Source organism: Lonchura striata, chromosome 9 (genome assembly GCF_046129695.1).
Source record: "Lonchura striata isolate bLonStr1 chromosome 9, bLonStr1.mat, whole genome shotgun sequence".
In the NCBI taxonomy this organism is placed as follows: domain Eukaryota; kingdom Metazoa; phylum Chordata; class Aves; order Passeriformes; family Estrildidae; genus Lonchura; species Lonchura striata.
The window spans coordinates 564,347-590,510 of NC_134611.1; the positions used below are offsets into that span (position 1 = coordinate 564,347).

At 41.1% G+C, this 26,164-nt stretch overlaps 1 protein-coding gene across 5 annotated transcripts in view; it reads right to left on the bottom strand.

The window, feature by feature from the left end:
• Positions 1–25,929, bottom strand: part of DNM3 (dynamin 3) — a 169,226-nt gene extending 143,297 nt beyond the window's left edge. For all 5 annotated transcript variants that reach the window (XM_021545820.2, XM_021545819.2, XM_077785251.1 and 2 more), the window contains exons 1-3: positions 25,724–25,929; positions 9,492–9,565; positions 490–639 (exon numbers count right to left, since the gene is read on the bottom strand). In XM_021545820.2, the coding sequence (XP_021401495.1) occupies positions 490–639; positions 9,492–9,565; positions 25,724–25,869 (370 nt within the window). In that variant the 5' untranslated portion in view covers positions 25,870–25,929. The remainder of the gene's footprint in view (positions 1–489; positions 640–9,491; positions 9,566–25,723) is intronic.
• Positions 25,930–26,164: the final 235 nt, after the last annotated feature.

The window sequence follows — 26,164 nt, forward strand, 5'->3', positions numbered from 1 at the left end:
AAACAAGCTTTGAGGCAGGGGATTTAGTTGAGCTTTTCTGCAACTAGAAAAATCACGTGCTTCAGTCAAACATACTACTTTTGTCCTATATCAAAGACAAATGCAATGGAAAACATTTTCTCTAGATTGTCTTCATTAAACTGGGCAGATGGCAACCAGAGGAACCAACTTTGATATATACAGGGGGTCTTCACCAGTAAGCAACTTCAAACACTATTATTGTCTGGTTATATTTTCAGTGACAGCAAACAATAAATTTTCAGTAAGGCAAGGAGACACAGAGACTTTTCTAGATCAGGGAGTTGCTCTGAAGAATGCCAAAAAGAAGTTTTGTTACTAAGTCCCATCACTGGTCTTTACTAACTCAGCCTCAAAATTTTCCAGCCCCGATCAGGCAATAAGAACAGATACAAAAGTTGATGGCTACACAGACAGAGGTACATAATATGTTTATATGGCATAAATGTAAAATAGAATGATTTTACCTACCATGTGGAGAATATATTCTTAAATTAATAGGAACTGAAGAAATGCCTTTGTTCATTCCTGTTACTCTATCTGTTTCTACTTCAATTTCCTGACGAACTTCATCAAAATCAGTAAATTTCTTCCCTTTGCAGTGTAGAAATTCAGCATACTCTGTCAAGAATACCAACAACAATTCTGTATTTCACAGGCTCATTGACTTGCACACCCATTTTCAAGACCCCAGTGTTCTTCAGATGTGTGGACACAAAAGTTGGTCATCATGACTATCAGAAAAGCATTATTCTGACTGCACATATGAAAACCACCCGTCAACAAGAAAGGCTCAGTTAAAAGTCAAGTTGAGTGGATATGATTTACTGCTCCTATCTTTAGCACATCATCTTCTGGAACAATTGAATTTTTCAAGTAGATGACATTTACAGTAATAGAATAGGGAACAGATTAAGAATGAGATTCTGAGTTTTCATCTGATCTCATTTGCCTGTAATACATTCTAAATGTAAAATTAATTCAAATTCTGTATCAGGAAAGACTTTTAGCATTTGCTTCAAAAACTTACATCCCACGTTACACACTAATTTAGTAAAGGAATTCTATAAATTTTTAGAAATTCAAAATGAAAATAAGATCACTTAGAAACACTGTAATGTTTTTAACACAGCTTCTCATTTCCAGAAGTGTCGTGTAGTCTAAATATGAATCATGTTTACAAGTTTGCAAGTCTACAGAAATAGCTGTGATTTTGCTGAAGTGGGAGAACGCAAATAATTCCCAAGCCTTTAATTTCATATAAGTTGTTGTTTTACCTTAGAAGAGCATTGACCAGGAATCAGAGACATATAATTTTTAAACCCAAACTTGAAACTAAGTCCCTCTTTTGACTTTTGAATCCAAATGCTGATACTAATTATTACAACCTTTTGGTTGCCTACATAACCAAAAGCACATCCCAGGATTTTAAAAGCAAAGTTTCTTCCTTCAAAGCCGAACACAAAAGTTTATGTACATAGTGAGGCTGCCATCAGAAATGATGACATAAGCAGTAATTCCAGACACCAGCTCACATCCTGTCCCCAGCAGGTTGGAGCTGCAGGACTGGGGAAAGGATGAAAAGCCTCATGCACGTTCCAGTTCATTTCATCCTGCAGTCGAGGCCCGAGCTCCCTTCAGAAGTTTCTTCCCCAGAAAATGTTACTTGGTAACAAGCCCAGACATCCAGTGCAAAGGGCTTGCTTGGTACTCAAAGAACAGCAGCTGAGAACACCAAATGTGAGAATATGGATTAAAAGAGGACCTTGTGTACTGAAACCTGTTCCCCAGAAGTCACTTTGTTACTATTACTGACAGAGCTGTTAAAAAAAAAAAAAAAAAGAAAAGTAATACATAGTCAAAACTACAATAAATAGTTAAAGCAAACTGACAGAAAAAAAGGACAAAGTGGAGGGGAAAACATCAAACAGCCACCTGTCTGTGCTACAATCCCATATCCCTCCAAAATCAGTGTGTGAGGAACAGGAAAAATCACCCTTATTCAGACAAAAATACATTGTTTATTTTAAAAACAAGAGAGCACCTAACAAATAAGCACCTTATTTTATATCCTTTATTTCAGCTCCTGCAGCAAAATAACAATGAATGGGAGTTTTGTTTCACTGTCCACTCTTTATTAAAAAAAACCCAGAAAATATTCAAATATTTCAAATAGAAAACATGGTGCACAAAATAAAATAGCTCAGTTTAGAATTTACATTTGCAAAATTTGGCATCTCAAGGTTGGCAAATAGATTCCTAATGAAAAAAAGAGCTGACAAGTAGTTAATATTTTATGCCACTTCTTCATGCATAGCTCCTAAAACACAAAACAGACATATTCTTCTTAGTTATTTTTCTTCCCCAGTGGATCATCAGATTTTCTCAGGATATTATTTCTAAATCCATTATTTAATAGTTGGTGCCCAGCTGTAATCAGTTGACTCAATAGCCAAGGAAGCTTTTTCTCTTTTTCCCACTTCACATTCAATAGTAAATTCACCATCTGACAAGGTTTCAAAGGAATCCAAATAAAAATGTTTGCTACTTTTTAGCTGGGTTCATATTTATCAAAACTCCTTGCTCCTGGTGCCATCTGTGGTGCCAGCAGGGCTGAAGGAATAAACTCCACGGTGGTTCCTAACCTGTGGTGCCACACACAGCCTACGGAATAAGAATTCCAAGGAACAAACAGAGCTTTGTTCTGCTCCTTTCAGCCCTCAGCCTGTCCTTGGCAGTGATGCCTTCAGCCAGGCTGGAGAAGCACAAGCTTTAATGCAATCTTCACTTTCCAGCTTTCATGCACAGAAGAACACTAGGAAAATGTTTTATTTATGTTTTTGTGGGAATGGACACAAAGCTAGACAAGAAAAGTGATCCTTCCTGACATCTAGTTTTCAGACATGTATTTTTTGTATAAAACTGAAGTTACATTAAGAGAAAGAACAATTAAATACAAAATTTAAAACAGTCCTCGCATATAAAATAACCTTTCCCCACAAAACTCAATAAAAGCACCTTGGATAACATAAAATTAAAAGGCTACCATAACATAGTTCCTTCAGTGCATCCACAAGTGATTAATATCTCTTCAGTTTTTTAAATTAGACAAATCATACAAACAAGTGATAGGGGATCACATATTTTAAAATGCTCCTTATTTTTTCCATTCAGTTATATGTCTGTATGCCTTTATGATTTTATCTAGCACAATAATATATTGTTATGAGCACTAAACAGCCACTGCCATTCTCAAGCTATTTAAATTGTATAAACACTTGAGATATTTCAAAAATTTTTCTCTAAGATAAAGAGTCAAGTGACAAGGATCAGCCCTTAGGAGTACATAAGGGATGATCCACATCAGGCTGAGCCCAAGAGCTTACAGAGCCCAAAGATTTTATTCCATACAGAATAATCTGTTACTAGAGGTCAGGAATTCACCAAGATCAGAGACCTGGATTCAGAACTGCTCCCAAACTGATTTCAAGCAGAGTTGCTCCAAGCTGGTGGCAGTATCCAGTGTAGAGTACTCAAAAGGGATTGAAAGTGCTCCAAAAGGTGGTTCATTAAATTGTAGCAAACATTTTAAGCATAGACAGCACAGGAGGAGTATCTGCTATTACTTCACCTTCTATCTGCCCCTTGGGGAGATATCACTCAAGCAACAACACTTTTTGCCTTCAATAAAGCATCTCCCAAAGCCTCAGAACTCCTTCCAAAAGAGTGATTTCAAGAGGGTGCTTTTAAAACATGCAAATAAATATCATTAGCCAAAGTACTTCACCTCTTCTTTAATGAGGGACAGCTTTTTCTGAACAAAGTAAATGTAGTTAAGTGAATCTGGACCATAGCAAATCATTCAATGGTGCTTCCTTGAAAAGAGAGGAAGTATCAAAAGCCCTTGTCCTACCCAATCTACAACCCCCCTCTTCTGCTTTGCCATTTCTGTAGCTTTTCTAACAAGCTGAAGGTGAAATACTCAAAACTGAGTTATTCCACTGCTAACCTTCAAGCAGAAAGGCTATAAGAAAAAGAAGTACCCTGGTATTTCCTGAAGACACACCAGAAAATCCTGGCAATGCAGAGAATTACAAGAATATCATAACAGAAGATATTAAAAATGGAAAACAGTGCAGATCTGATAAAATAACTACCACAAGATAGCAGGTCATGCTCTTAGGAACCAGTGAAATGCATTAGAAGGGGAGACACTTCTACCAGAGGAGGAAAAGCATTCTTTTGGATACAAAAGTGCTCCTCCAGGCACTTTTTCCTAAATTTACAGAGGCAGAGCTCTCTCGTTCCCAGGACTGAGGAAAAGCAGAACCTTCTAAGACTACATTTCTGTGCTGCATCTTGTACAATGTTTATTTCTGTATTTCACAACAGCAGACATCAGTGAGTTATGCTCTGTCAGAGATTCACTGTGAGCACAAGGTCCTTTTCTGAAAACCAACCTTTTTCTCAAATACCAGCCTTTCAGTACAGCAAAAAACTATATTCCAGCTGAATTGCTTCTTACTTTGGGGATATTTCTCTTCTTTTGCAAGCAATTTGAATTCCAATTCTGCCCACCAGTGTCTTTCATATTCTTGCTTGTATTTGCCAAACACCAACTTAATAAACACAGTCTATTCTGTCATCCTATCAGTAATACAAAACACTGAACATGACCTGGAGGGGTATCCCTTCCACTCTGTACACAGCTGTGCATCCATCTCACAGGAGCCCTTGCTAAATCACCTTTCCCAAGATTGCTTATGATATTTCCAAAAAAGGAAGATAATTTTAAAACCTTTACTGTAGCCAAGGTAAGATACCACCTCATTTTAATTTACAAGACTGCTACTCTGTCATTAAAAAAAAATATATATATATATTGCACTGATATGACAGGGATATTTCCCTTGATGAGTTTGTGCTGGCTGTTGTTCATCTCAAATACCCTTCAGATTGTTAGTTAATAACTACTTACAGATTACTTTAGCCTAAAAGTGAACTTTGACTGATTCTTCTGTCACTTTCCTTTATTATCTTTACAAAGATGGGTATATATAGAGCCATTTTTCAATCTTAATGAGGGGATTCCTTCTTTACTAATATCACTGAGCACCAATCTGGGATCAAGGAAACAAAAGTTTCCAGGCAAATCCACTTGTAAAACCAAGTATTTGTGGGTACCATTAATTTGTCTCAACATGAGCAAAGCTCAAATCCCATTTTGAGAGTCCTGATGGGCTGAGCCCTCCAAGCCATCTTGCCAGACCTCAGCAGTCACTGTACAGATCACCAATACAGACAGCAACAACTGGGAGATTTGCAGGTGCAAAGGAACATCTGCAGCCTCTCTGACCTAACACAAGCTTAAATTCAGGTTTCAGACCAGCAGCACTGTCTCTCTTCCAGGATGTCAGTACTGTTTGGGGGATGAGCCTTTCCTTAATTCAAAAAGGGGTCACCCATCACTACCATCTTTTCCTCTTGCTGGTGGGACTTTTTAGCTTTCAGGATACACACCTCAGTAATTCTACTGATCTCTCCAGCATTCCTGTTCATCATCTGAATAAGAGTGGGATCCCGGAAATGGCAGCCACTGTCTGCCTTTCCTCCCTGTAAAGTGCCCATTCTCTTTTCTGCTATTGGCACTGTGGCATTTTTCCAGATTTTGTCCCTGAAGACTTCCAAATGCCTGCCATCTGATGAAGTCTGAGATAATTTGTGTTAGCTGAAATAACCAACCTAAATTATTTTTATATTTCTTTTTCTGTTAGAGGATTGTTTTTGCCACCAGATGGCAACAGAAGATGGCTATGAGTGAGGAGTAGTCTTGCAATGCACAAAATTTGGATTAAAGCTCTTCAACCTCAACAGAAAAGAGCATCTGCAAGACTTCCGAAAAAAATCAGAATGTCATTTAAACCTTATGATTTAATTTCCACTTAGTATTCAAATTAACAGAACTCAAATGTGGGTATTGTAAATATGACTCATTTCTCTAACAAATGTCCACCTCAGCAAAGAGTTTCAAAATCTGTTAATCTGCTAAAGCAAAAAGAAAATCTGAAATTGCTCCAAAAACAGCTATCAAAATAAGGAAAATAACTCTCCTAGAGCCAGGATATTTCAGATGTAAATAACAAAGATGAGGATTTACACAGCAGGCAATGTATTTTTAACAAAGAGAAGAGTTCTACTACAAAGGCTTCACATATTTTTTGTTGGCACTGCTGTTCAAAAACAATGTACTACCTAATCTCTAAGAATCTAGTAATTATCTCACCTGCAGAGGCAGAAGAAAGCACAGCAAGAAGAACAGATTGCCTAAGGTTATACAGAATGTGTGGCAGTAGAAAGAAAAAAATAAACCACAAACAAAACCCACAACAAAATGAAAAACAAACAAAAAACCAACAAAAACACCAACCCACTACCCAAGATCTCAGAAATTTCAAGTCATTACCTTCTAAAGCTTACTCAGCAGCACCACTTAAAACATCAATTAACTCCAACAAAAACTATTTAATCTTACTGCTGTATTAGACCAAAAAAAAACACCAAGCTAAGAACTATACTTAAAGTTGTGAAACAAAAACTTAGAATGTTGAAGAAATAAGTTTTAATGTAAAAATTAAAGAACACCAACTATAAAGGAAGAAAAACACACCAGCTCACAAGCACACTCAAAACTCTCATCCAGGTCATCTGTGCACCAACACTTGCATCTTAAAGACACACCATTTCTCACATTATCAAACTCAGAGAAAAATACTCAAAACTATTAAAGACTGACTTGGTACTCGCAATATTTAATTAAAAACTTTATATTTGCCTTCAGTATTTCAGCAGAGTACAAATTTACATTAATGTGGAGTGCAAATGCCATAAAGCCATTTAGGAATTGTAGTGGTACCACCAAAACATGTCAGTGACTAAAGGAGGCCAACAGGTCACTGAGAAATAGCTTTGTACAAACTACACATAACTTTTAAAATAGGTAAACAAAAGTCTAAAAAAATTCAGAATTTTCATCTCTCATGAGATGCATTTCTTACTATTAAATTGTTGAATGTTACCCCTGAAGGGATAACAGCTCTTTACCCAGATGTGTCAGATCTCTCAGATGCTGGAGGATCCCTGGTAACCCCTCCCAACCAATTCCTGCTGCACCCTTCCATGCCATGTCTGACCCTAATAATGGGTGGGCAAAGCTTTCTCTTACTTTGATGTGCACAAATGCCTCCTCCACTAATTTTCATCTCTTAGTGCAGTGATTCAAATGAAGTTTTAACCTCCTTTGTCAATCAAATTCACATTCCAAAACTATTCTCAGCCACTTCCAAAATGTTGCTGAAGTATCTTGTAGTCATCTGTGCATTCCTGCATAGAAAGTGCCCCCTCTCTCAAGGAATAGTCCAAGATTAAGAACAATTACTTTTAAGAGTAAAGAAAAATCCTAGGATTAAAAATTAGTTCTGTTTACTACAGCAACAAGAAGCTGATACAGCCCTCTAATTATTCTGTAATTATTTTGGATAATTATGGGTTTCATAGAAATCAGCCCAGCATCTGCTTCCTGTAAAAGAACACTGTGCTTCTCTAAGCAGTTTTCTTTATTTTCTTTTCTCAAAATTAGTTCACAAAGATAAAGGTGACTTAAAAGATAAGTTACTTGGAATTTCACCATCAAAAAACAACAACAGTGGAACAAAGTTTAAAGAAAGTAACAACGTAATTAAAGCTTGCATTTTAAAGGCCTTGGCATTTAATCCCAAACAATAACTACACAGCATTTCCCAAAGGGAGAAATACAACTTGACATCCAGGAAAGACAAAATTGGGCTGAAGCTCAATTCTCCTGATTTTTTTTTCTTGTTGTGTTGTTTAAGCTATAATGAAGAACTCATTTTCAGCAGAGAAGGTACCTGTTTGAAACCTAGAGGCCTACCTAAAGGCAGTAATACTTTGGGAACACAGTAATGAGGAAAACCAGATAGAGAAAAACCCTAAACCAAGGGACAGTGATGATTTTATAAAAGAGCTCAACACAGAGCAGTCAAGGGCAGGTTTAGGATAGGTGTCAATGAATAAATATTTAACCATTTGAGGTCAGATGTAAGTGCTCACTTACTGACAGGTCCCCTAGTCCAGTCTTTTTGAAAGGATTGCCAGCACAAAGCCCAAAGCTTTTATTTCTTTTGCTCTTGCATGGTGCTGGAAAAGTCAGATGAAGACTCTCCACAGCTAAGTCTTATTCATGCATTTCTGCATCATCTGTCAGCAGCCAAAAGCCAAATCTGCAGAAATGGCAAGTGTTCATTCCTACAACTAAAATAAATGTTAATTTATACCATATATGAAGCACTATAAGTGCATGACTCACTTGACAATCCTAAAGTTTCTAAGCTGAGCATGCAGAAATACCAAATTCCACTGTTTTTTCTTTCTCTTCCACAGTGTAAGCACCATGGAAAATTTTACAGAGGCACTGAAAGTATGACAGCATGTTAAAAGCAATAATTCAGAAAAAACCCTGAAGCCCAGGCAGACTGCAGTTTACATTCCTGTTGAACACTGTGAAGACCTTCAGGAAAGAAATACACACAAAAACTTAACTACATCTCACACACAGGGACAGACTAAAGTTTTACAGGCAGCTATAATTTTGGGTTTTCCCCAGTTTCATCATGGTATATAATTCAAAGACCACTCTTTGGTTTCAGTGCTGGTTTGGATGTTATTTCATTTCTTTTTTTACTGTTTTGAGCAGAAGTAAATTGAGCAAACCAGTGATTTTTGTTGCTTACATTGGTTTAGAAGGAACACCACCAAAAACTGGAATGATGGTGAACCATAAATGCTTTTAGATATGCCAGGGAACTGAGCTACTCCACAGCAGATCAAGTGCCCCATGGAAGAGTACAGAGTGGTGAATTCTCATGAAAGATCTCAGTATGTCCCATAGCTTAGTGGCACACCCAAAAATATTTATACTTTTGACCAGACAAATACACAGAACCCTTGTTTTCCCCCATCTACCTTCTGCTCTACTTAGTGCAGTGAGCCCAACCAAAAAAGACAAGTCCCAAAACCAGCCTGTGTGGAATCAAACCTGTGTGCACTGGAGCAAGAGTTAAAGGTAGAACTGCAGCAGTTTTGGTGTGTTAACTAATACAACTGCAAAGCTCATCAAGAAATGAATAAATCAAAGCTAATTTCCAAAGCATATTGCATGCAATGATGTGGATTCAATTCACCATGTGGTCTAAGATTTAGACATTATCATTTTCCCAAAATGGGACATGTGATGAGCTGGTTTTGAGCATACAGTTTTGAAGCAGCGGCTCTTTGCTCCAGAGAGTCTGGTGGCATCTTCCTTCACATTGCTCATGTCTCTTAGAGAAGTTTTTTCTCCTGCTGAAGTACATCAGCACTTTGTCCAGGCATTGACTCAAAAAGAGGAAGAAGATTACCTGTTTTGGCAGTGATGAGCTGCAGGACCAATGGTCGTCTTGTCACAATTCCAGAACCTCGTGGAAGAAAATCCCTAGAAACATTAAAAAAAAAGTTACTAGCCAGAAGTAATGTGCAGTTACATAAGATATTGGACTAATTTGGAACCTCCTCTGTATGAAAATTGAAAGGTGGTGTGGATAGATTGATAGCAAATACTCCTATAAAGTAGGGCTGTCAATTTTGGTTCAAGATAGCAGTCGGTCATTACATATCAAACAAACGTGTATTAAAACTAAATTACTGTCTCAGGGCATTCCCAAGCCTCTTCAAGACCATCAAATATAACATCTCACCTTGCACAGTAAGATACCTGAAGCCATGCCCAGATTTACCCAAATGATTCTGTCATCACTGCACACTTAATCTGAAGAGGATCTGGACATAGGAATGCACACACTCATACACCACACCAGAGCTCTGGAAGAACCAAACTGGCAGGACCCTGCACTACTCTTTCACATACTTAACTTCTGCCAGTTCAAATCCCCAAATAACTTTTCCATCTGCCCAGAAGTTTCTGAGTGAAAGCAGAACGCTAGAAGTCCTGGGGGACAGAGGGAGAGAGTGTCCTTGGACCAGAAAGCAAGCAAGGAAACAAAGACACCAGCTCTACCATATCATTATCCATCCCCATGAGCCTTTCCATGTCTCTAAAGACAGGGAGACTCCTTATGCAACTGGAAAGAAAGAAACCCAATGTAAAATAACATTTTTCTCAGTGTCGTCCCCAGTTACCAGACCTATTAAACATTTAAAAAGTATGAGATGAGGTTCACTGAGAGGCTTTGAAAAGTGTTTCCTTCAAATAAGCATCTTCAGAGGAGTGAAATTCAGGGGTAAACAGAGTTTCACAATCAGTGTAAGCTCATCAAAATCCCGTTGTTTTTCCTGCCTCACAAGAGATGTTGAATCACTTTCCTGCCTGCTTTAGCAGTATTGCTAACTCACCTCTCTGGCTCAGGTGAAAAGCAATGCAGCAAAGGCTTAGGGCAGGAAGTCCAAGGGCAGAGCTGATCTGGGTGACTGCTGTTATGCACCTAAGTTCCTGCATGAAGGTGAGGCAGGAGTGTGCAGTGTCTTTGGGAGGGATGGGGAGAAGGACAAGAGCCAAAGAACAAAGCACAGCCCTGCTGGCCCTTTAGAGCTGCTAACATTGGTCTGCTCCAGCTACTTGGGAAATCACCTCCTGCCTATAATGACTGAGGATCTTCACACTGACCTTGCACTACTTAATGGAAGCCTGACTTTCTCAGCTCCTTTAAAGGCTGCACACCCACCTGCATGGTTTAAAACAGGCCTTGAGGGTACATCTGTGAAAAATAAACCACACAAATATCCAGGATATTATTTGTGCAAATCAGAGGATACTAGGTCTGAGCAGTCCCAGGCCAAGACAGACCCAGGAACACAAAAGTGAACCTCTTTCCACAAGCACCAAAAAGGTGACAAAGCTTCAGCAGAAAAGAAACACAGCAACTCTACCTGTGATATGAGTACTGAAGGTTTCTTCCTAACATCTAGACATAAAAAAATAAAAATAACAAGTGCAAGCAGTTCTAAGGCTCTGAGGAACAAGGCCAGCTGTTCTGTGCCCCACACCACGTTAGAACTCCCAGCATTTTGAATGAAACAGTGTTAATTTGTAGCTAAATTGTGTTTCCCTTTCTTAGTACCTGTTAATGTGCGCTTACAGTGGGATTACTCTGCAAACCGAAGCGCACCATAAAGGGGAGGCTGTTCAAACACAAGATCATTCATTAACCTCCCTACTCAGACCTGCAGGCAGAGTACAATTAATTAGGAATTCAAGTAATCTCTAAAGCAAAGATATTGCAAAAAAAATCAGGTGAACTGATTTAAATCTGCTGTGATGCTCTGTAACACTGGAGACAGCAACAGCACAGAGGAATTAGCTTAAAGAGATGCCAAAGGCCTTCAGATAGGTCTCTATCATAATTTCAGTATCTACTAATGGAGAGAAAGCTGCCCCTCAATGAACATCTACTGCTATTTTCCCATGGGAAAATAGAAAATAGTAATGGGAACATGGTCATACTTCTGTATGCACTGAAATGAACGCAGCTCAGGAGATAGCAAATTAAGATTACAGTTCATACATTGGTTTTCAAGAACTAAATATCTGTTTTTTAAAAAATCTATATTTTTGTTTTCCCCATCAAGAAGCTAAAATGAATTGCCACCTAGGACAAAGTGGTCACCTAAACCACTGTCCTCTACAGCACCACAGGAGACAAGAAAATCCTTTGAGGAGTCAAAGGCTGAAAAGATTTATTGATTTTCTGCTTCAGACTAAGCACATTCAGCAATAAAGAACACTGCATTAATGCAGCTCCCTGTGTACATAACGCTAACCTTTCCTCAACAGCAAAATTACAAAGAAAGGTTAAGACAACAGTTTTCCTTCAGAACATCCTCTTAATATGCCCAAAAGTGATAGCATTCTTTCTTTACCCCTGTCCAGTGAGCTGAACTATTTTCTGTTCAAGCAAACACCAGCAGAGAGAGATTCCTGCTTGGTGAGAGGGAGAGCTGTCTTCATCACATAACCAACTCAACAATGCAGCAGCAGGATAAAAAACTTCTGCTACAAATGCACAGTTTGAAGGGGGAAGAAGTCAAAGAATGAGGGTAATGGGCTTCACAGAGAGGATTCAGGAGAAAATTCCCCCCCACCATTTAACCACTAAATGGGTGTTTTACCTCTATGAAAGAGACACTGATGTCAATCTACCCACAGAGATAGGCTTTTTTTCTTTTTAAACATTTGAAATTTCAGCTACAAGGCAATGGCACCTGTGTGCATTCTCTGTATAGCTCAAATTAGATGTTACAAATAAATACATAAACTCTACTTAGAGAAAAAAAAAGCAATTTTTTAAACACAAACAGAAATGTAAGTCAAATCTAAAACATAGCTTACACATCTTTAGGAAAAGCAACGTAGTACCACGCAGCAGGGAATCAGATTAAATGCTGTACAACTGCTTCTGCAGAAATGCCTACTCTGACATCCACAGAACAGGATGTGGCTCCTCCTCCCCTCCCCTTGGGACAGAAAGCATTCTCTAAAGCGTTTCTTAGTGGTGCTGAACAAAACAGCTCTGCATCAGAAATGGTCCCACAACTTATACAAGTAACAGCAGCAAGAAATACAACAGGAATGAACAGAGCCAAGGCTCAAAGGTTCCTTCGGACCAAAAGGACAATGCCCCTCCAGCTCCTCCCGATGTCACACCCTAACATTCTTCTAAGGACAGACTTGAGACAGCTGCTAGCCACACCTTTTGGTTAGCACATGAATATCTGTTTAGTGAAAGCTGGGATAAAAAGTCAGAGCGGAAGCAGCTGCAAAGAAATCCATCTAGGAAAATATTCATGCCTGAGAATTTGTGCTCAAAGACACCAACAAGAGGAGAAAAAGCTGTTTTCTATGGTGGGGGCAGTGAACCTGGGAGCACCTGCGTGCACAACTGCAGGACCACTTATCAACGAGGAAGTGCAGGAAAGAAGAAACACATTGGGAATGAAAGCCCTGCTCCTTTAAGAGCCACTCACCCGGCATTAAGGGTGCACCCTACTACTCTTACATCTTCACTCTCAGAGCCTTCTCAGCACAAAGCAGAGCTGACAGCAGCTGCACTGGTTCAGCAGCAGCACTGCAGTGACAGGACAGCCCATCAGCAAGGCCTGGCCAGTGCTCAATTTATCAAATGCAAAGAGGAAGCAAACAGCCAGATCTGCCAGGACAGCCCTTCAGGACCTTGTCAATCTTAGAATGCACTCAGCTGTTAGAATACCATTAAATACTTTCAAGAGCAAAATATTTTCAAGGTTTTATCCTATAAAATTAGTTATGTCTTACTAGCTATTTATTTTATTTCATTTATTTATTTTTATTTAATATTATAATATCATATATTACTGCATAACATAAGCTGGTTTGTCTTCTCTAGTATTGCATTTCCAGTATCAGAGATCTCGACAAATGTATCTACTAAGTTTGGTGTCTACTGTTTGTTTAATGCATAAAGGAACATAGAACAGATTGAATTTGACTTGCTAAAAGCCAGGTCTCAAACTTATGCCACAGAATGGTGAAACAAGTTTGCCATACCAACACATCAGCAGTTTATAATAACAAGCCAGTTTGGGCTTTAAGGTGAAAAAGTAATTAGAATACTCATTAATTGAAGAGCCTCATGGAAGAGATGGAAATTTCAGGAAGGGCAGAAACTAGGGAAATGCTGAAAAGCAAACTAGAGAGGAGCTCCTCAGTGAGGTGGTCTCATCATAATGCAGGACTGTAGCTTACAAAGGAAAACACATCAAACAAATAAACATAATGTGTTTCAGGGGGATTTCCAGAGAGAGTCGCCATTTAGGAGATCTCTAGCACACTAACAGTATTTACTATGTTTAAAAAAAAATAGAAAAGATGAAACAAAACAGAAGAATGCCCAATTTGTGTGAAAAGTGATGATGCATCACTGTTTAAAACTTATTTGTAGTTTCAAAAGAATAGCTTACATTTGCTTTTCTTTGCCAGCATAGGGCTGAGAAATGTCCTGTGCTTAGATCAGTTACATGGTCAGTATCACACAGGATAAATGGCAACTAATTTACATCAATACCAATATAACTAATGCATACAAAACATAGGGGCAATCCAGGAAATCAAATAACCAAGAAAAACGTCAATGGTTACACAGTAACTGCATTAATTAAAGAGCTACAAACAATTCTAATTGATAGTGATGAATTGTTAAAAAAAATCAGGATTGCCTCCAAAGAAAAAGCCTCCACATTTCTCACAAAGCACAGAAACATGCCAGGCTCAAGACAAGAGCCAGAGTTCTCTTACAGAGAAGGAGAAACAACCTATCTTTTTCATTGTGCCAGAAAATATTAGCAATGGCACAAAAGTTCTCCCACTAACACAAAGTCCATCCCAAGACCCTAAACCACCTTCAAATGCAGAAAGGCCCTGATCCATCAGCAGCTAATAAAACAACAGTGCATTGGTAGCATTCCCCACAAGCCTTTATTCCCAAGTTTTGTTAAGGAATGCAACAGAGCTTTAATTGCAATTGTGCCCAAAGTCAAAAGTTTTCCCGGGCCTTTTTCCAGCAGTGTTTATTGTTTTACACAACTCCAGCCTGGCACATCAGGAGCACTTGTGGCCCATACTGGCAGCTGCATGACCATGCCTTGTGCAAGAGGCCACACAGTTTCACAGGAACACTGACACATGTCCCTACAGCATCTCCAAGTTCTGTGGAAAACACACAGAGGTACTCAAAAGCTTTCATTTTTCTCCCATTTCTCATAGTTAGCCTCAAAGCAAAGTGCTAAAAAACTCCAGAAATAGGAAAAAACATGGTCCAGTGTAAGCCTGAGGATGGGAGGCATGAAATATTTCTAACTTCTTTCATCAGGTTTTAAAAGCCCAGAAACCACACCCAGGTAACTTGTAACTGGAGAACTCCTAATGCTAAAAATATACATCTGCAGACCTATTTTGCAGGTGTGTTCATTCTATCTCACCTGCTCCTGTGCTCACCAGCCCCACAGAGGATCCAGCAGCAGATCCTTCACTCACTTTTAATACATTACAAAGCAAGGTATGTCCAAGAGATGGGAAATGCATTTTGCATTTACGCAGAGGCCTTCTTAGGAATTAAGTCCATGAGAGTTGTCATCACCAACAGAAGACACGCTACCCTTCAAGTGACAGAACAAAGATAATCCTAGGACACATTCTCAAGAAGTACTGCCTCTTGTGCTTTGATGTTCTCAACCATGTGCCTTTTTAATTCCATAACACAGTCATGTTTCTACATGACACTGAAACTTGGCCATCTATGTTGTTCCGCACCAGCTCCAAGTACAGAGAGCAGTTCTCATCGTCAGTCACCACTCGACCCCTCAGCTCCTTTCATTAGTTACAGAAGAGTAAGTGGTTTTTTGTTTGGCACAATGTCTGTCAACCAAGGGTCTCCCACAGCTTTGTTCAATGGACTAACATAATGGGCCTTACAGGAAGATGTACAGGACAATTAATCTGATTTATTGAAGACCAGTGATACCTATCTCAATTAGGCCTACCAGGCATGCTAAATGCATTTTAGAGGTTGTGGATTTTTAGTGATGTCAGATGTGTCAGCTCCTGAAGCTCTGTACTGATCCTTCCAGTATTTTTTAGAAATCACATAGCAGAGATGGCTGGAGCTTAGTTCACATTTGGTCTCAGTTTACAGCAAACATTCTTTCAAGGTAAATCTTCCTTCTACTGATGGATCATTTTAATTAACCTGCTCAATCAAGCACAGTAACTACATATTCAGCCCATATTCAGTAACTACATATTCAGTGCATGCAGGGCTTTAGGGGCAAAAAAAGCAGAGTATCCAGATACCTTCAGGCTGTCAATTCCTCCTCTTCTCAAGCAGGGTACATAGACTTGGTGGTTTTGAGAAACCATTTTCCAATCCATCAATGTCCTTCACCACCGCTGCTGAACTACTGGACCTCAACAGCAAAGCAGGGACACTCCAATTATCCTATCCATCATTTTCAAGTAAGAACATGGGTTGAATTAAGAAAATAAAAAATAAAGTGTTGAAAATCTTACACAGCACTACAGCTAGCAGCCTAAAATGTGTCTTTGGGTCCCTTTTCCCTCCACTCCTTTATGGAATTGAGACCAACTATAAAAAATAAAACAGAGGGTAATGTTAAAAAAACAGTCTACCCAAAAAGACCCAGCTGTGGGATTATGAGAGTGTTGATTCTAAATGTGACCAAAAAAAGGTATTTTTTAAAAGCCCTTGAAAAACTTCAAATAAGCTGGCAAGGGATTCCAGTCACACTAACTGGCCACCTCCATAACAAATATGCTCAATGCCAGTTCCTAGGCACCACTCTGGTGAAAAAGCAAAGCTTGAGATTTCCTCTTCATGCAGAAAACTGGGGAGAGAGCAGGCTCAGAAATCCCTGTCATTATACTTCTCTTGGATCTGAAAGATGCTTCCTGTAAGTAGCAGCAGCATTTCTGCCTAACAAGCTGCCAGAAGTTGTTACATCTCCCCCATTAGACATGATAGGGCTATGAGAAAATCAGTGCCAAAAATTACTCTGGCCCAGTGGTGAAATCTTCCACTAATCAAAATTGGAATCAACAGGTTCTCCAAAGGAGAGAACATTTAAATTCAAGTCTAGGAAGGCACAGACCATCTCAGAGCAATCTAATGCTGTATTTTGACAGCAGTGACAGTACTCCACATCATGTTGCCACAGAGAAAAAGGTGAGACTTCACTGGCTCAAGGAAAGAAAATGCACTTCCTAGGATTCAAGAAATCTCTTCCACATGATAGAAAGTTTTAAAATCTCAGCAATGTTTCCAGGACTGCAAACTTGCCGTACACAGGCATGAGAACCTGCCAGGCAGAAGCCCAGGGGTGTGAGATGAAGAGTGCTCTGTTTGCAGTGCTGGGGGAAGCTGGCTGAACAGAGGGGGAAGCTGGCAATGTGCAGGCTCGTGGGCAAGGCACGGTATGCACGATGCATCTGTCCTCCCTGGCAGCCTGCCAGCCTCTGCTGCATCATCCTCCTTCCATGGGTGAAAATGCCCTTCTTCCTCTGGCCCTTTTAAGATTTTACAAAAGCTTCTGCTATTTCCTGCCCAACGGTGCTCTCCGTCAGTTCCAAGTGGTGGTGGGAGGGGGAGAAAGGAAGCACAAAATACAAAGAAAGCCCAACAATTCTCAGAATTTTGGTGTCAAACAGAATAAAGGAGATTTTGCAGGACAACTTATTCTCCCTAATCAGATATGTTTGCTTTTAGGAAAGGACTCATTTGCATAGGATGTTGGTGCATAAAAGCCCATCCATTCTCAGGATGAATACTAATGCAGCAAGATTCTGTATCTCAACACAAGAAACAAACAACAAAAATTCTTTACTCACTTTAAATTGTTGTCAGTGCTCTAAATAGACCTTGGATGTTTGTTTTTTTTCCCCCAATCACTTCCAGCTGCCAAATGCAATTAACAATGTTTCTTTAGAAAGATTTGAGTAAGAAGTTTTCCTCCATAATAAAATCAGAGATAAAAATCAGACTGCAAGGATCAGAAAGAAAACATGTCCCAACAAACGAGGCATATCAGCTACATGAAGCTAATTTCTACAGAAATATTTGCATTTAGAAATAATTCGCCTCTTGATACTCTGTCAGGACAAATCTTTTAGATATTGTGAATTCCAAAAACCCAGAAAAAACAATCTGCTGCTCTTCCTCCCATATTCCACTGTCCTGAGCTGGGATCCATCAATACAGACTTTTTAAACAGTAGCACAGTACACAGTCAGCTGTGACACATCCTAGTAAAATCCAAGAATTTTTCAGAAACATCATGAAAATACATTTCTTTTGTAGCAGACAAGATGTCAAACTGTACAATTACGGGGTTTTTTTTGTACAGTACAAGCCATTTCAGATCATTTTGCAGAGCTGGAATGTAACTGGATTTGATTCCTGTACTCCCTCTGGAATACATACACAGTGGGAACTGTATATATATATGCAGTATATATAAAGTATAAAGAGCATTAATTTATTGACAGGAAGACAACTACAGAAGGAAGGGGAAAAGGAGATTGTTTCCAAAACAAGTGATCCAAGTTTCTCTTCTCTAGCCATTTTATCCTTTTCTACTTGCCCATTTATTCTTCTCTGAGTCTGTAGTACGTGCAGATTAATATATTTTCCAGGACTCTGTAAAGTCTGTTTAGCTCAACAGTGAAATTTAATATTAGCCATGATCTCCCATCTCTCTGCTCACCAGAAACTGAATTATTACCCCAAGAAAAATTTATATTAGAAGTCTGACCAAAAGAGTGTTTTGTGCTGCTGCTTCCCAGAATACTATCAAAGTCATTAGGCTGCAGGTCTCAGTCCAGACTCCCGAGTTTCTCAGCCTCTTTCTCAGATCTGACAGACATTGAGGATCTTCTGCCAACGTTTGTTTAGCACCTGAACAAATAAACAGGTGAGCACACAAGGGCCCAACACTGCCTCTGATGGATTATGTCAGAACTTCTTCAGCAGCTTCCAGCTCGGCTGATGAGCAGGGCTGGAAGAGAGCCCGTTTCCCCCTGACGTGCAGCAGAGCAGAGATGTCTCTCAGCGGTTCCCATCCTTGCCATGCAGAGCCCTGTCTGTTCCCTGCAGGTGAGTTACACACAGGCAGCTTCAGGCGTCCTCTAGAGCTGAGCACCACGGAATGGGTGTGCACGGTTCAGGCATCTGCAGTGCACAGAGTAAACAAGGGACCAAGTGCCTAAGGACACTCTGGCTTTGATGATCTCGTCTGTGAGGGCTGAAATCTGCATTACAGCACCGAGTGCATCTCCTGCACACCTGAACAAAGAAATCAGGTACTGAATTAAAAGTGTAACTTCCACACACAAATTATAAAAGCTGACATTATCAGCAGACATTTGGGTTGAAAACCTCTCTTATCTCAAGCTACAGTCTCCTTTACATTCCAGAGGCTATCACAGACAACAGTGCTTGGCAGCACATCAAAGCCCAGCACCCACTTAAATGGGATTTTGCTCCTCTAGTTCAATAATGCTGCCTTGTTCATCTCCATGCAACTTGCTAAAGAAAAGGATGCAAGGTCACAGTTAAATAATGCTCATTTCCTGTTCTCAGTGTATTTGCACAACAGGTTTACACTGCAGACATACATCATTAAAGGGATTCTCAGGAGCCTCTTACACACAAGCACAGCAAATTGGGAATTCTCAGACTTCTATATATAATGGAAGGCCTTATTATGTTTAACCCCCCTACCAAAAAACAGTAAGAAAACCAAACCAGAAAAAGCAAAAAAGGCTCTCCCTCTCAAGCCTGCAATCTAGGCACTTTTTGAGAAACCCATAAATACTTGGAGGAACATCATCAATTTGCTTGGTGATCAGCTGAGGGAAGGCAAACCACAAACATGATCTCTGTCTCTCAACGACTAAGCTATTGCTGGTGCCTTTTTGGGATGAGGAAACTGCTACATCTCAGCTGTTCAAAGCAGAATCCAAGGCTCAATTTTTGTTCCACACAGAAATCTATATCAGCCATCACTCAAAAAACACAAATGCATAACAAGTTTTAGACAACAATCACAGTTATCCCACACTGATTTTAAGATTACATGCTACCATCTTCCTTTACAGACAGTAGCAAGTCAAAAATAAAGGAATAAAAATCTGTATTCTACATACAGGTAAGGCATGTGTGGATATACATGCAGGTAATATTTAAAAAGCTGTTTGAGGTCATACAGTAAAGAGTGGCAGAGAGCAGTGTCCACACTTCCACGTCTGTGCTGCAATCCATGGCAGCATCACACACAATGTTTACTGGTGAACATCTGAACAATCCCATTGCTAACATCTATTTATCTAAGCTGGAAATCCTTGTTTGCTATCTCATCTACACAGAAAAGTGACATGAGCTTGAAACACCAGCAGCAATGCCCATCAAGAAACAGCAAGACAACAAAGGTGTTGGTCATTTGTTGATTTCAACACTACAAAATCCCAAGTGTAGGCTCCTTCCTTAAGGCAGTGAGGAACGGGATTTATAATATTATACAAGAGTCTGGAGAGTCAGACAATCTGTGAAATTTTCAGAAGTGCCTCTGTATTAAAAACCAGGGAAGTCTGGATAAAGTTCAGTAGATTCCCATGGTCATAAAAAAGAAAAACCCCAACCCACACACCTCTCCTGAGATGACTGCTCTCCTTTAAAAACAATCACAAAGGAGTCTCCTTTAAAAACGATCACAAAGGATCCACAAGGAGTGCAGCCACCTGCAGTACCCTGATGGATTGAACTCCCACTGAATCTGCAGCACTGATTTCTCACAAGGCACTCGAGACCAGACTGGGACTTTTTTTGAACACTGCTTTTTGCAAGGTTTTGAAGTTGTTCTGAAGTCTAGAGCACAGACTTCAAATACTACACTTGTGTTCACTAAATGCTACAATACCCTGACTTTACACAGCATGCTGAAGTTATAGTAAGACTACGTATTCTCACAGGTACACTTTACAAAAGCAAAGCGCTACTCATTGATTTAGCATCCCTAAACTGCCTGATATGCTGAACTTCAATGCCACAATAAAGGTCAGAGCTCCCTACACTATACCCGCCTTGTGATACAGTACAGATTTTCCTAATTGGCAAAATTTAAACGCCAAAAATAAAAGAGACAAATCCTCAAAGTAGTTTTAGAGGAAAAAAATTACATGTGGGGTGGTGGTGAAAAAACAGCTTTATTTTTGCATGTCTGTTTTTTAATACACATTTCCTTTACTTCGTATATATCTATTCTCAAGACTTGAAGGAAAAAAAAAAAAGAACTTTAAGTCAACAATGGAGTTACATTTAAGGACAAAACCAGGCCATCTGTATCCCATCTCAACAGCCAGTTTGTTCTTCAATGTATAAATGCAAAAACTTATTCAAGGAAAAACCCAAATGAGCCACTGTCTCATTTGCTGCTGTTTCTAATAAATGAAAAACCCAGGACACCCTTGCTTTCGTTGCGCCAGAGTATTTTGATAACTAGGCTAATATACTCAATACTGTACTCCAAGCTGTACTATGTCTTAATTAGTCAGGAAAAGGAGTGGCTGACTCTCATTTCCAGAAGATCCTTAAGATTAAAAAAGAGTACACAGCACCACGTCTCTGTATCTCAGTTTGCATTCAGCCTGACTGCTTAGCTTTTTCCTGCCTGTTTCACAAAAGAGGAGATTTTCTGTAAAAAAGTTTTTCTGTCAATGCCTAGTAACTAAAAGAATAAAATACTTTCACCGATCTTAATACACGTCCCCCAGGAAGCATCAATCTAAATATGTGTCTACATTCTTCAGAGAAATTTTCTGCTCTAGCAGCCAGAGTTTAAGTCCCTTCTCTTCTCCTAATGACTCAATGCAGTCTTTTCACAACCGCCATCTCAAGCAGAACAAAATGAGCTGAGCACACGAGGAACAGTAATTTCAAGAAGAAATAATCACTACATATGTCATAATAAATAGCTCTACTTACATGCAGTAGCCCTAAGATTGTCAAAAGCATCTCAGATCAAAAAGCTGCAAAGCTGAATTACACAATCAGACCTCAGGCTCTTAAAATGAAAGTGCCTGTTTGATTATGACTGACAGGCTTACAATCGAGAGTTCACATCTCTTATAAAACAATTATTTGGCCTCATGCAGTTTGTATTATATTAAGTAGAAAGGGAAGTGAAGAGCTTTCAAGCTGGAAACCTAATTATTAATTTCTTGCTATTTTTAAGAGTAAAACAAGGTTCTGATTTCTGAAGAAGGAGGCCCTGACAAGGCAGCTTGCTGTCTGTACTTTCAGTTATCTGAAAAACCCATTTGGCTATAGATGAAATAATAGAAAGTGCTTTCTCTCCAAATACAGTTTACAGGGATTGCTTCCTGCAAGTAGCTTTCTTTTAAGTAACCTAATTATTACCAAAAACCAGTTTGAAAAGCACAAACAACATATAAGCTGCTGGCCCTGAACTGCTCAGGAGCACAGGAATAAGAGAGGCCGAGTGCCTTCTCCCACCGGCAATCTGCTGGCATTTGTTGTTTGACTCTCCTTTGTGCTTTTGAATCGCTCTCCAACCAACCTCTACCAAAAGGCTACGTTAGATCCTTTGCTTCAATGCTGGCTCAACATTTTCTGGGCACATTTACTCTTGTTAAAAAGAGAAGCAGAAGGAGGTAGGAAGAACATTTGCTCTTCAGACAACTTCATTTCCTCAAACACACACCATGAGCTCCAGCTATGAACACACGAAGGTCTAACCCGTAAATGGAAATGACTGCTGTCCTCAGATGCTCTCCGGAATCTCTGTTTCCATCTAAATGTAACCAGAATCCTGAGAGAAAAACCTTCACACACAGTCCTTGACTACCAAAAGAAACTGTCTCCTTACACACAGAAGAGCAGTACGTAAAGAGGAAACTTTCCATGTTCCTCAGGGGATGCTAATCCAAACAGCAACAGCAATGGATACATTGGGAGATTTGACACTGCTTCGCTCCAGCTTAGTTCAAAGCCAGCCTACAACGAGACAAGTAGTTCTGGGTGCCCCACAATTGCTGCAGAATCCATCCTCATTCAACACCACCATCTACGTACAATACATGTGAGCTAATCCCAACATATTCCCTGCCTGCTGGTAGTCATTAAGGATCCTGTGTGCGCCTGAACAGACCTTGCTGCTACCCTGGAGGCAGTGATGGATATGTGTTATTCAGCAGGACCTGGCTCCCACTCCCAGGCCATCTGCCAGCCCACACAACTGTGCCACACCAGATTCCTCACAACCCTTCCCAAAAATGATGGCAGTGAGTGCATAAACGAGATAGTGGATAACCCTCCACAGGCCACCATGTTTCCTAGGAGCCATAAAGAAGCTGTAACCCTCGATACCACCTGTCAGAAAATAGTTTCTACTGTCCAAGTGCAAAAAAAACGTAATCTTTGCACAACCAAAGGTCTTGTGGAAGACTGAAACACCCCACCCATAGTGCTATAGTGGCTACAGAGAGCAGGAATAACAACCTGATCCTAGAGTTAAAACTGCCTTGCCAACCTCACCCCAGCTCTACCGACAATACATGTTAACAACCAGCAGCACGGTTGTAGCAAGACCCTGGAGGATACCGTGCCTTCCTCATACCAATTACAGCTATTCTTGAAGAAAAGAGATCTTCAATATCTCTCTGAAGGCTAAGAGTTCAAAATCTACTAATGATAATGATTCATGTGGTAAAAAAAAAACCAAACCCAAAATGAAACCAACAAAACACAAAAAAAACTCACAACCACAAAACAATCCAAACCAAAAATACTAAACAAAAGCCATGAGAATTAATGCTGAAACTTCAGAGCAATGCAAGGTCTGTTTTATTTTTGTGTCAATTTCAAAGCTGTGTTAGTATTAGTTAAAGTTGGCCCTGTGGTTGCCAGAGGTCATTCAGTATACCAGCAACAAAGAGAAATTAGGGCAGCATGGTTCTACAGGGAGACTTTCTACCTCTACAAGCCATATTAAGACAGATGTGGATGAAACAAACTTGTTTGCAGAGAGCAGCTTCATTATCCCATAAAAACAGGAATACCCTATGGCTTACTAAAAAGAGACACAGGCCATTTGTCTGCTGATTTAACAAGCAAAATCCTCTTCTGAGCTCATGGATATTTATTAATCTGGTTCTGAGGGTTCACAACCAAGTTTTCACAGCTTAGCCAGGGCACATCTGCTGACCACACGTACTCAGCCTGGAGGAAAGGCGCAAACAAAATATCCGTGCTCAAGTCTCCTGAAATAGGTTTGAAACTATGTAGTTTCATGTAATTTTTAAAACAGGTTCTAAGGTAGCAAGTCAGGAGGTACTACAGATCGGCTCATGCTGAATCTCAAGAAGTTACTCCATAAAACAACGATGTGGAACTCTGAAACCAGGCTGACAGAATCCAAATTCCAAATCCCATGTGACAGAGACATTCTGGTGTTTCATAGCAGCCTGTAATCTCTTCTCTAAAGAGACTGTTGTGAAGTTTCTGCAGGCTGCACAGTGAATAACTACACGAGTAAAACAGTTACTGCCCTTACCTCTCCTTCCTAATTCCTCCTAGAAGTGCCCACATCTCACTCGTGCAGCTGGTTCCAGCCTCCTGGCTAAACAGGCCGGATCAGCACAAACTGCTGTTTTCACCTTTTGCTCCAGCCAGGCACATCCAGGCGGCTCAAAAGAGCAGCTCCACCTGCAGATCCGATGGAGCAGATCCCTCTGGCAGCCGAGCAGTGACGAGCATCTGGGAGCAGTATGATCTTCCATCAGCACAGCTGGAGCCAGAGACCAACACCAGCCCACAGCCCACTCACTCAGCCCCGACCCCAGGGACCAAAACAGCCTCACTGACAAGAAAAATGAAGGTACTTTTTCCCCTCAGCACATGTGCTTTGCACAGCTTTGTGGACACATAGCTCAAGAAGTCAGAAGGTTACCAAAATACTTTTTATGGACTCGTTTGAAGAGAACAGTAATAATTTGATAGCCAATTGTGCTTTCCGAGGATCTCATTTATGTTTTCCAAACTTGAGAGACTCGCCAGTACTGTCAACACCAGTAGCTAGCTGCAGTCTTCAAGGAGAAAGAAGAGGAAGAACTGACATTTAACACAGTCAGTTCTGAGGGAGAGCCAAAGAACCACTATACAGCATTTTTATACCGGGTATCAAGAGCTATCGCAGTCTGACACATGGCCAGGTTGTGGAGTGTCACAGCATTTAATATTACCTTTGCTGAAGACCTCCGCACATCAAAGTCCTTGTATCATACGCACCAGTATTTCGACCGTATAATCCGGACTAGGATCGCAGCACCGCTGCGGGAGCATCACCTCCCTCCGCGGCTCTCTGAGGCAAACGCAGCAGGAACTTCCTCAAACGGCACGTGAAGCCCATGTTTACCTCGGGATGTCTCCAGAGGCACTGCCTGGCCGTCAAAAAGCACAGCCTGAATTGTCAGGCTTCCCTTTTCCTGTCAGTGATTCGTTAGAAACGGTGCGCATGTTGGACTTGACGATCTTGGAGGTCTTTTCCAACCTTAGCGACGCCACAATTCGAATACCCACAGGCGCGTTGGGACGGCGCGAATTTATATGCGATGGGATGGGAGGAATGAGCCGCCCAGAGCCAGCATCCCACCGAAATTAGGGTTTGGGCTGTAAACACCTCGTTCCTCTCAGGCAGCGGGCACCCCCGCACACCCGGAGCGGGCGCTCGCACCGGAGCCGCGGCGGCTTCCCCGCAGCGCGCACATCGCATCACGGGCGCTGCCGGGCCCGAGGCACCGCGGGGAGAGGGACACCGAGCATCCTCGGTGGGGACCGAGCACCCACGGTGGGCTCGGAGCCGCGAGCTGTCCCCCAAACCCGCCTTGGTCCATCCCCGCCCGACACCGCTCCCCCCGCCAGCCGCTCTGAGGGGGCGCGCGCCGCGGCCGCTGGGAACAGCGCGGGCCGTGTGGGGCAGCGGGGGGCGCGGGGCTGCCGTGCCCGCCGCCCCTCACCTGGAGACGCAGTTCTCCAGCACGGAGCTCTTGCCAGCGCTCTGCCCGCCTACCACCGCGATCTGCGGCAGGTCGAGCAGGCAGTTCTGGCCCAGCGCCGCGAAGGCGTCCTGCAGCCGGTTAACGAGCGGGATGAGCCCCTCCATCCCGCCGCCGCCTCCTCCGCCCGCCGCCGCTGACAGGTAACGGCCGGCGCACTGCGCATGCGCCCCTCCCTCCGCGGGCCTGGGGGCGGGGCTCCGTGGGCGGCCACGCCCCCTCCGGTGCGGGTCCCGCTGCCGGTCCCACCATGTCCCACGGTTGTCCCAAAATCTGCTCTTCCCCCCGTTGTGCCAAAGGCCCATCCACGCTCAGAGTCAAGGGGTTGGATTTATTTGTAGTTCTGCACAGAAAGATGGCTCGGTGACAAATCCACAAAGCCAGCACGACAACTGTCAAAAG